The sequence below is a fragment of the Gadus chalcogrammus genome, chromosome 2, assembly GCF_026213295.1.
Source record: "Gadus chalcogrammus isolate NIFS_2021 chromosome 2, NIFS_Gcha_1.0, whole genome shotgun sequence".
Taxonomy (NCBI): domain Eukaryota; kingdom Metazoa; phylum Chordata; class Actinopteri; order Gadiformes; family Gadidae; genus Gadus; species Gadus chalcogrammus.
This window is the reverse complement of record NC_079413.1, coordinates 3,652,557-3,664,590: the sequence shown is the minus strand read 5'-3', so window position 1 is coordinate 3,664,590 and position 12,034 is coordinate 3,652,557. Positions and strand designations below refer to the sequence as shown.

Here is a 12,034-nt window from a genome sequence, read left to right as displayed (position 1 = left end):
TTTTGTCTTTTGCGATATAATATAATGTGCTCCGGTAGACCAGCGCGGAGTCCATCTGTTCAATCACATAGCAACAGAGAGAGAGAGAGAGAGAGAGAGAGAGAGAGAGAGAGAGAGAGAGAGAGAGAGAGAGAGAGAGAGAGAGAGAACAGCGGCTGTTCACGGAATGTCTTGAGTGCTAGACGTTGTAGAGAATAAGGAGAATTGTTTCGCTTTATTGGGTGATTTGGCACTCTTCCATGTTTGCTCCTTTTTTGCTTGCTCCAAACCCGTCTTTGTCCTCCTAATGCCGTTACCTTCCATCTACCATTTCCCTCTGATCAGTCCACTCAGCCTTTCCTTTTTGTTGCGGTCTATCTTCCTCCTCCCTCTCCAGCCCGTATAAAACACTGTCTCCATTTCCATTCACTCACTGTCTCATTCCCGTTTCTCTTCCCCTCGCTCCTCAGTCTTATCTCCCGCTCTCATCTCCACAGTCTCTCTTATACCTGTCAGACTGCACCCCTCGCCCACCCACCCACCCCCACTAACCTCTCTGGGTGTGACCTCTCTCTCTCCCCACCCAGAGTGGCTCTGCCTGATGCCCTATCATGACTGATGGCGAGGGGAGAGCGTGCTTCCACCACCGTCCTGGACGCCCCTGGGACCCCGAAGACGACGGCGGGGGGGGTCCGGGGCCGGACCGGGACCCGGACCAGGGGCCGCCACAAGGGGAGGTGAGGGTCACCATACCGATGCTCTGCCTGGACGGGGATGACCTAGGCCACCCTGAGGACCCGGGAGGAGGAGGAGGAGGAGGAGGAGGAGGAGGAGGAGGAGGTCTGTATGAGGACCGAGAAGAAGAAGAAGAGGAGGAAGAGGAGGAGGAAGAAGGGAGCGGGGGCTGGAGGAGGAGGAAGAGAAGGAGGAGTAGCAGGAGTCCGAGCAGCCCCGAGGGCAGGGAGGAGGAGGAGGAGGAGGAGGAGGAAGAGGAGGAGGACCAGGGAGCCGATGTCGGGTCGAGCGGCGCCCCCGGATCCGGGTCGGGATCCGGACCCGGGTCGGCGTCGGGTTTCGGGGTGCGCGTCAGGGCTCCGATCCGAGACCCGGACTGCACTTCGGAGGAGGAGGAGCAGCAGCTGTACCCGGGCCTGGCTCCGGTGGTCTTCTTCTGCGTCAAGCAGACCACACGGCCCCGCAGCTGGTGCCTCCGCATGGTCTGTAACCCATATCCTTTACGTAAGCTGTCTGCTGCCCCCCGAAACACGGTGAGACCCTCCGGCATGCCCCTTCACGCCGTGATTAAGTGGCTGCAAGCCTCGCCCAATAAGGAGGGGGAGAGTGGTTGTGGTTCTGTGAGGTTGGAGTGTATTTTGTGGGGCGCACGAGGTGAGGCCTGGCTGTGTCTAAGCCACGCATAGCGCTGAATGACTGGTTTATTGGATCCGTTAAGCCAGTATGAGTTTCCCTTTACTTACACAGTCCAGCACTCCTTGGCTGTCCAGAATAGCGCTTTTGTAGAAGATTGAACCATAGTTAGAATTTTAACCTTTTTTTGAGGGGTTTATAATATACATCCTAATTACAGGCTAGGTAAGGTAAAAAAATGCAATGTAGTCAATCTAATGTATTCATATTAACTACATATTAAGTTTTCACCATCCAGTTTTTCACCTGTTGTTTGAAGCTTCAGTGAGATGTACAAGACATGGATAGGGCCTTTTGCAGTCAATTGTTCGTAAGACCTTATAGTCTCTTCAATCTAGTCCTTCCCTTCAGGCACCTTGTATCAGTCTGTGGGACAATGCTGTAAATCTTCTAAATTAAAGCGTGCATTGGTCTTACTGTATAAGGACTGACCTGGTCCATCATCGAGGTTTAAAATGCAGAAGCAATGAGACAGAGGTCAATGTTTCATTCCTTTCTTCCATCTGAGGCCATAATGTCCTTCTAAGGAAATGATATTGAAGCCATTATGTTTCTCCCCTATGAATCAGTTCAGTTCCCGGGAGAGCGGATGATGCATATTAAATCAAATTCACTTACTTTGAACACTGATCCTAACTATTTTGATGTAACATACCACACAAGGGCAAGAAGACCAGGCACTTTGCAGCTTTGTACTGTATAAAACCCAGACTCGTCCTTCCGCTTTCTGGGAATTAGCAGTGCTGATGCCCTTGCTTCTGAGTGTGTCCGTCTCCATCTGCATCCATTACCAATGCCTTCACCCCATTATGGGCCTTCCTCTCAGGGAGACAACAGCATCAGTGGTTAGGGGAGTGGAAGGACACTGTGTACACAGGGCTGTAAACGAGCGAGACCCCAGTCTCACATGCTCACCATTACGCTTCATTAGTAGCCCGTCGGAGACAGGAATCCAATGTTTTTCTAAGGGGAAAAAACACATCTCTTTTGCCTGAATCTATGTGCCAGCTGTTCTACGCTGTCGGTGGCTGATTTATTTCAAAATTGAATGTAGCTTGGATAAAATCCTTCTATTCATCCGTAAAGGCAATCACAAGATAAAGTCGGATGAATCAGTACAACATGTTCCACTGGACTTGATGAGTAGATTGGTTGGTGTGCTTGGATGCTCCTGTTGTAGAACTGATGGTATATCGGTATAATATGGAAAGACTGTGGGTAATTAATAATATACTAAAGTAGGAGTTGCTTGGTAATGCTATGACGTGGCTTATTTTCACTTGAGTTGGATTGACAATTGATTTAAAGCGGATTTTTACTTTATGACGAAATTTAAATGAAATTCAATAATCCGCAACTGCAGGGCAGTTTGATGGATGGCCGAAATGCGTAACAAAAGTATAATTCAATAAAGTGGGATAAAAACTAAGGTCTGGGCACTCAAATGCAGCATGTAGTTCAGAAGTCTATGCCATGCACACAGTTATTGTTTGGTTGGTGTTTTTAGTTATCTTAGCTTTTACAAAGTCATATATATTTACATTTAATAATGCATGCATGTCATTACACAACACTTGATAATGTCACATATTTTGCTCTAGCTTCCTAAGTCTTGATTTGATCATTTCTGAAGATACTTGCGACAAACTCAATCATCACCTTTATGTTTTAAACGTCATCGGCGTATCCTTGACGATGGGATATGATGACGTGAGTGAACACAGGAGACCAGTAGAAGTACATCTGTTCCTTACTTTCAAATTGAATCAGTCTCCCAACGTTACGCCCACTCAAAAAAGGTTTGTGTTTCAGATGAAGTGAATATTTTGGGTATAGTCTTTCGATAGGTGCACGATGTTACAGAGCAGCCCGAATAACTCCTGTTGTTGGATTCATGAACCTACAGTTGGTCCAACAGTTGGCCCAACGCTCCAGCGAGAAGCAGTTCGAGGAGTCACCCCCACGGCTTGCGGTTGTTTTAGTTGTTTGAGTAATCTCTGCCTTTTCAAGCTGTCTTTTGGTCAGGCTTTGTTTCATGACCTTGCAGTGTAATTGGGATCATTGAACTTCCTAACGAGAGGAACTTCAGAGCCTTGCAGACTAAGAGATTATGTGTCACTCAGAGCTTGACAATTTAAACACATGCTACTTTTTGTAGCCCTCTTAGCTGATCAACCAGAAAATATGTGCTTACATTCTCTCTGTCTCGCTCTCTGTCTCTCTCTTTTCCTCTATCCCTATCTGGCTCTCTCTAGTCCTCTCTCTCCCTCTCTATTCCTCATCTTCTTTCACTTTGTCTGACGGTCTCTCTCTCTCTCTCTCTCTCTCTCTCTCTCTCTCTCTCTCTCTCTCTCTCTCTCTCTCTCTCTCCATCTCTCTCTCTCTCTCCATCTCTCTCTCTCTCTCTCTCTCTCTCTCTCTCTCTCTCTCTCTCTCTCTCTCTCTCTCTCTCTCTCTCTCTCTCTCTCTCTCTCTCTCTCCTTATACCTCCCTTCTCCCTCCCTCCCTCATTCTCTCTCCTCCTTGTATATATTTGCATACAATACAGCACTCTGTGGATTACTTTTATCCAAAGTACCATGCGGAAGCATGGCTCCAAACCTTTACCGAGCCCCTATCATTAGTCTTTGTTCTCACACAGGAAAGAAAACATCCACACTCGCTTAGTTTACTCCCCCTTCGACACCCCCCTCCTCTCCCCCACTACAAGCGGGACTTGCAAATAGATCCAGTTTATTTTCCAGGTCTGTTTCTATTTACTTGATGTATGGCGTCTGGAGAAATTCGACTAGACGCACACTGGCACTGGGGGCTTTGGGGACCAGACCCTCCCATTAACATGAGTGGTGACGGAAGGCTACGCTACATTTGCTTCATAATCCACCAATACACTGCCTGCAATATCCCTTACCGAGCTCTAGTTCCCTTCTCATCCGTCCTATTGGAACGGTGTGTGTGTGTGTGTGTGTGTGTGTGTGTGTGTGTGTGTGTGTGTGTGTGTGTGTGTGTGTGTGTGTGTGTGTGTGTGTGTGTGTGTGTGTGTGTGTGTGTGTGTGTTTCTGTGTTGGAGTGTGTTTGCTTGTGTTTGTGTGTTATCAGATCTGGAAGTGTGGTTGTATGGTGTGTGTGTGTGTGTGTGTGTGTGTGTTTGTGTTATTTGTATGTATACACTCAGAACGCACTGTGTAAACATTACAGGGTTGGTGGTCTGTGGTGATCTGTGTAAACATTATAATTCTTTGGTATTTAGCGACACCACGCCGTAAAGTCAGGAAGTTGGTGGTTCGGTTAAACATCACACAAACACACCTACATGGACAAACACACACAAGGTGGACAAAAACACACAAGGTACGGACCTAGGTATCAATCGTATGTAATTTGAATGTTATTTAAAAGCGCAGCACATGCTTTTTGCGTGTGTTTGTGTGTGTGTGTGTTATTGTGTTTGTGTGTGTATGTGTGTGTTTTCAGCAAATGTCTATCTTTAATAGTGATGAGTCAGGTGGCTACTTCCAAGCAGGTTGTTAGTTGTATACACTCGACTTGTTTTTCTCATGAAAGACGAATAGGGTTTCATTCATTCATTTCACCCCATCTCACATGAGGGAAGATTTTGTATAAAAAGGTGTGGAACGATGTTAGAAGTTGATTAGACATTTGGGATTGTTGCTTTACTTCCAACAAGATTTGGCAAGAGCGACACCTATTTATTTAATCGGATTGGCTTGAGGTTTTTAAACAACGTAAGGTCTTGCCCATATGTGGAGATCAATTGCTGCCTATCTGAGGCCAGACTGATGTTCATTGCAAAACGCAAACTTGACTGTCTGTAAGGTGGCTAGGTTTTTATATCTTAAGCCTTCCTCCATTGTCCTTAGCATGAAGAACGGCCGTCAGCAAGATGGCCCTGGGACAAGAACTCCTCCTTAGCCGAGCAGAACTACCAGTTTCAGGAAATTCAACAGTTATTAAAACACTATAATCTTTAGTTTACTGATGAGTTTTGGTTCCATAGATGACTGTGTTGTTTTTAATTTTTTATCCAAAACCAAAACAATGTTATGTCAGATGCTTAGTTAGAATGCTTGTAGTTCCTTGTTTTCCCACCTTATCCTGACCCCCTGTTACTCTCCTCAAAGCTCTGATAGGCAGAGGCAGCTGAAGTGTGTTTTGTGTGTGTGTGTGTGTGTGTGTGCGTGCATGCGTGCGTGCGTGCATACATGTGTCCGTGAGTGTCAGTCTGTGTCCGTGTGTGTGTGTGTCGCTGTTTGATGTATGTGTGTGCGTATGTGTGTGACCATCTCTGTGTGTTTGTGTGTGTGTGAGTCTGTGTGTGTCCGTTTGTGTGTGTGTGTTGTTGTGATGAGGGTTGATTAGTCTACAGCTAGTGGCCTGCATGGTGAATCCATCACATGTATAAGTGGCCGTGCTGACCCTGTCTGTCTACATTAGTCACCCTGCACTCAGAAGAACGTTCCCTCCCACCATAAGTATGGCCTGATGAGTGTCTGTAGTAACAATGTACTTACAATGATCGATGATTGTACTTTTCTGTGTGTGAGTGTTTGTGTTTGTGTGTGTGTGTGTGTGTGTTTGCGTCTGTGTTTCTGTGTGTGTGTATGTATATGTTGGTGTGTATTTGCGTGTCTGTGTTACTGTCAGTGTGTGTGTGTGTATGTGTGAGTGTTTGTGTGTGTGTCAGTCTGTGTGTGTGTGTGTGTGTGTTTGGTGTGTGTGTGTGTGTATATATATATATGTTTGTGTGAGTGTGTATTTGCGTGTCTGTGTTAGTGTCAGTGTGTGTGTGTATGTGTGTGTGTTTTGCTATTTCTCGATCAAATGGCTACCATATATTTGACCGTTTATGGTTAGCGTTTAGTTTGTGTGCGTGAATGTTTTCTTAGTTTGGTGTAGGTGGTGTTTTGTGTACAGCCGTGTGCACCTTCTGTGTGTGTGTGTGTGTGTGTGTGTGGGGGGGTCATATTGTGGTTTATTGTGTTTGGACTGTGTTCTTGATAATAACAGATTGAGGGATCACAGGTCTGTGCATCACCGTGGCGACCAAGGAATCATGGCTCTGTTGCATGTAAATAACGCAAAATCTAGGGTTGGCGTGAGTGTGTGTATCTACTAGCATCTGTGTGGCCATATCTTCCGTAGGGTTTGTAAGGATTGAACTATTTGTAATTTCTATGCACAGTTCCAGTATATATTGTATCGGTACATCTATTGGTCACTGATGCTGTTATGAACAGCAAGTGTGTTTTTGTGTGTGTGTGTTTATGTTAATGTGAGTGTGTTTACGTTGGTTTTTGTGTGTGTGTGTGTGTGTGTGTGTGTGTGTGTGTGTGTGTGTGTGTGTGTGTGTGTGTGTGTGTGTGTGTGTGTGTGTGTGTGTGTGTGTGTGTGTGTGTGTGTGTGTGTGTGTGTGAACCGATTTGTTTTTCTCTGTGAATGAGTGTGTGCCCTGGATCTGAGACTGCATGTGCGTGTGTATTTGTTTAGTCGGTCAATCATGACAAACACAAACCATGACCCTACAAGCCAAACTCTGGAGTCAGTGGAGAACCAGGATATAGCCCCGTGATGAGCAGTGAGCTGGCTGCTCTGCTCTGCCTGGCCGGGGTGACACGTAGCGAGCAGCGGGCTGAGGGAACGTCTCAACTCTTGGGGATCTCCACAACAAGCTCAACACACAATCAGAACCAATGTTAGTTTTGTGATGGAAGCACAACAATAATACGACAGCGATGCCATGATAACTCCAAGCATACACACCTGATGGTTCATTATTTGAAGAATGGTAGGAAATCACCGCAAAGTTAGTTATTTTGATGCGCGACAAATCCTTTCTTCAAAGGTTACTGGGTGAGGTCAGCACACACCTGCACTGTCCTCCAAACGAACACACACACACACACACACACACTAGGGCTGGGTATCGTGGCCAATTTCCTAAATCGATTCGATTTTGATTCATAAGGTTCTGAATCGATTAATCACGATTCGATTCGATTCAATCTGCTCTTAAATAATGAAAATGGCTTAACTGTGTTACAAAATACAAATGTACTTCTTCTTTCCTCTTCACCTTAAACTACAGGTTTTAAGTGCAAACTTTTAAATTGGACAGTTTAAACTTGAGCTGTAAACAAAACTGTTTCAAGTCTCAAAAGTGCAATTTTGAAATTAGAAAGGAATTGCAAGTGAAAGTGTACTTGAACTACAACATTCCATCACTGCATATGGCATCAAGGCATTCTTTATTAAAATGCAAAAATAATAATAATGGTAACAAAAAAAAAATATATATATCATGCCCTATGAATCGATATTGCAAAATTTAATTGAAATTGAATCCAAAATCCATTAAATCGATTTTTGTATCCAGCCCTAACACACACACACACACACACACACACACACACACACACACACACACACACACACACACACACACACACACACACACACACACACACACACACACACACACACACACACACACACACACACCTCTAGGAGAGTGTCAGGCACACAACCAGTGGCCCTGCTCCAGTGTAGCTGTGTGTGTGCGTGCATGTAAGCGTGTCCATTTTTTCATTGCAACCACTGCTGTTTCCATGGCTACTCATCATGTTTGAGGGTACCGGCGGAGAAATTCTCTTGCCAAACTACCACCCCCGCAGTTCGGCAGTAACAAACAAACTAGACTGTCATTCCTGTCACAGATACACTATACAAGGAGTGGCATCACCGGCTCCTCGTCCCCCTATCATCTCTTTCCCTTGCCCCTTGTCTCACCATCTTTTTGTTTCTATCTCTGTCTCTCTCCGTCTTTATCGCTCGGCCTTGGTTTCTCTGGCATGTGCTTGTGACTGTGTCTCCCGGCCGGTATTCATTATTGTTGCACTAAGTCCAGCAAGCTGGTAGATGGATAGATAGATAAAATATATATAATCCTGAGTTCAAAAAGAGTAGTGAGAGCGTAAAATGCCGCAATTTAAATCCAATTTGTTCTGCAGTGAAAAAGCATGAGTTTTACACGGAGCCAAGATCTGACAATCGGACAAAGTGTACTGCTTTCAGTTCAAAGTAGGATCTCCTCTCCTCCCTCTCCGTCTCTCCCTCTCTCTCTCTCCCCTACCCTCTCTCACTCTCTGCTCTGCCTTCCATTTTCTCTGAGGTGTTGCAGTGAAGTTGCGCTGTGCCTTTCTCGTCTGCACAAAAAACACAAAGATCCTCCTCTATGCGCCAGTACCAAGAGAGGATCACGTCTGTCACTTTGGTTTATGATGTTATTATTACACAATATGTCTAGTCTAGACGGGGAGAAGACTAAATTAAGATGTACCGGACCAGTACACATTAGTCAAAAGAATGACTTGCTGATCAATGCGGGGACTATTCCCATTTGCCAAACAAACAAAAACTGCTCAGCCACGAGTTTTTTATTGGACACCTCAGCACTTACTCTAGAGTACGGTCCCGCCAAATGAGAAGTAGACAGGGCTTGTCTGCATCGCATTTGACTAGTATTTCTTCTACCTCAGCCTATTACCAACCGTTGCACCAAATTTGCTGGTGTTGATGTCTGTTCTTTTAGCAAATTGGTGTGGAAAGCGAATCAACCCTCCCCAGTTCAAGGCAGGTGATATGCCACAGCCATTGCTTTTGGCTTAAAAAAAATAGCTTAAATGGTTGATCAGCTATTCATCAGCCCTGATTAACATTCCCTCCAGATTTGGTGCGAATCCTTGCATCGCTTGTTGTCAGTCGTGAACAAGTACACACACAAATGCCACACCCATTGTCACGCCCCCTTTTTGTTAAATGGCGTGAACAAACAACCAACAAGAGAAGGGACAGAGGTTGAGGTAGATAACAAGTTGTGGGCTTCTTCATCTTTTATAGCCTCTGTTGGTTATCGTTCTCTCCTCCTCTGTCTTTCGGTCAGCTTGTTCACTTAGTCCATCTATCCATTTGTCCTTCCCTATCTTTTTCCCTTTCTTTGGTCTGTCTGGGTGTCTGTCCCTCATCCATTCATCTGTGTCCGTCTCTCTGTCTCTCTTGCTCCGTCCGTCCCGATGCTCTCATTTTTGTTTCTGATATTAATTTATGCTTTTAGGCCAGATTGCCTTGTTGCCTTTGCTGTTAAGTAGATTCACTGCTGTATCTAATGAGCTTGGTCGTGTACATACACAGCTTTCATCTTGTGGATATGTGTGCGTGCCTGCATGCGGTCGTGTCTGTGTGCCCGAAAGATAATCAGAGGGTGTACACACACACATTCGGCTTAGAAAGGCTCCAGAGTAGTCTAGTCTTGTGTATCCTTTTGTTAGCCGTCCTTTGGATCTGCTTGCATGTGTGAATGTGTGTGTTTTTGTGAGGGTCCGTTGGTGTGGAAAAAAAGACACTTGAGTGTTTGGGTGAACACTGTCTGTGATATTTGTTTAAAAAACGAAGATTCTCCAAACCCCTAGACAACCAGAATCAATACAAACACAGGGCAGGCCGATGGTCAGTCGGCCATGTTTGGAACCATCCCCTCCATCACCCAGGAAACCCAACGTTTAGCCTCGCACGGCCAAGTTACCCTCCACGTAAACACGTCTGTTTACACCCACTGATACATGTGTGTCTCTGGTTGTGTCTTGAGCATCTTTATGCCTGTGTGTGTGTTTGCACTGCACACAAGCAAGTTTGCAGTTGCGCACGCACATGCACTTTTCTGTGTATATCGCTTAGTGTGTGTGTGTGTGTGTGTGTGTGTGTGTGTGTGTGTCAGGCTGTGTGGCTGTGTGTGGCTGTGTCATGGTGTTTCCGAAAGGCACAGTAATGCAGTGATGAGATGAATAAATAAAACATTGGTAGAGACCATCTCCAGGAAGCAAGGAGGAGGTTGTCATGGCAATACACATACGACTCTTTGACTTTTTGTGTGTGTGTGTGTGTGTGTGTGTGTGGTTGGGTGCGTGTGTGTTTGTTATTTCAAAGTCTGTGAGCAAGGGATGGAGCTCAGCCCTTCTCTTCCAGTGTATATCTCTGTCTAGAATGCCCTGGCGTTTCTAATCAAATACACAAATAGTCAACAACACCGCATTCAGTTTATACCACATCAATTTCATTTCATGGGTTGATCTTCTGTAGCACAGTTTGAAGCACCAAAGTGCTGGATTGACTAAGAATGGGCAACCATAAATTGACGACTAGTTTAGCTTGTAAAAATCGCCCAACTTTCTCCTTGTATATGTATATTCTTGGTGATATGCTTGTTCGATTCTTGGTGAGATGCTTGTTAGATACACCTAATGTCGGTCTGGGTTATTCTGTGCATTGTTACAGATGAACCAATAGCGACATATGTCTTAAAGAACCAAACAGTGTTTGTGTGTGTGTGTACATACGTGTGGTTGAGCGATTGGTGTTGTGTGTGCGTGTATGTGAGCCTCTGATTTCGTATTGTGTTTGAAAGTGGCTTTCCAACAGTGGAGTAATACGTGTGATCGGGGCAACACTTGCAGATGCATCAACAAAGCTCTTACTCTCCTGCTCTCTCCCTCTGATTACCAGGCCAAACCCTGCGCCAACTTCCCGGGTTTGGCCTTCAGGGGGAAGGGGAAGGGGTAAGGGGTAAGGGGAAGGGTTAAGGGCAAGGGTTAAGGGGAAGGCGTAAGGGGTAGAAATGGGATTGGGCCTTAGTGTCAAATATTATAGAAATGTTTACCTCTGTTTGTGTTCATGTGTCAGAAAATCACCCCATTGTGTCTACAATGTAGCACTTTAAGCAGTTTGATTAAATGATGAATTTATGTACTCACATGATTCTTGCAATTTGTGGGGTTGTATCTCCACGGTTGAATGCCCTTGTTGTAAGTAGTTTCGGATGAAGGTCTTAGCTAAGCAAATGTTTTGTTTGTGTGTGTGTGTGTGTGTGTGTGTGTGTGTGTGTGTGTGTGTGTGCCATTTATCTCTCACTCTCTTCTTCGACTGGGCTCAAAGATGAGTGGCCATTTACATTATAATACTCACAAATGTTGAAGCAAATTGATAAAAAAACTCAACATTTGGTTATATCTGCAACTGTATATGATTATGTCCATATCCATACCAGGGACAATTAAACTGACAAAAAAGGCATACAGTAAAATAAACATTTTATTACAATGAACAATTTATTTTCATCAATGGTGTTTAAAATGGCTTTATCTTCAAGTTGTGTGACCCCTGTTACTAAGTGAACACACACAGACAAAGGGGAAGCCTATGCTGTTGACTAGCTGGAAGTGGCTTGAAGACTAGCACAACATCTATTACATTTCCATTGAAGGTCGAGAGTGGATAAGTGCTTTATTGGCCTAGTTTTGACTCAAGGTTGGCAATCTATGGTGCTAGAGGCTTGGTAGAGGTGTGAGTCTCCGTGTGTGTGTGTGTGTGTGTGTGTGTGTGTGTGTGTGTGTGTGTGTGTGTGTGTGTGTGTGTGTGTGTGTGTGTGTGTGTGTGTGTGTGTGTGTGAACTGGTGTGTGTTCATGGCGATGATGTTGGAAGGTGTGTAGTTTATGCTTTAAGTGCACGGATACAGTTTAAGTGTGCCTTTTTGAAAAAGCCACAAATGCATCCATG

The 12,034-nt window shown here is 44.9% G+C and overlaps 1 protein-coding gene across 1 annotated transcript in view; it reads left to right on the top strand.

Moving 5' to 3' along the window:
* The first annotated feature begins 955 nt into the window (after positions 1-955).
* Positions 956-12,034, top strand: part of LOC130403920 (voltage-dependent T-type calcium channel subunit alpha-1H-like) — a 71,054-nt gene continuing 59,975 nt past the window's right edge. The window contains exon 1 of the mRNA XM_056608467.1: positions 956-1,207. Within this exon, the coding sequence (XP_056464442.1) occupies positions 1,194-1,207 (14 nt within the window). The 5' untranslated portion in view covers positions 956-1,193. The remainder of the gene's footprint in view (positions 1,208-12,034) is intronic.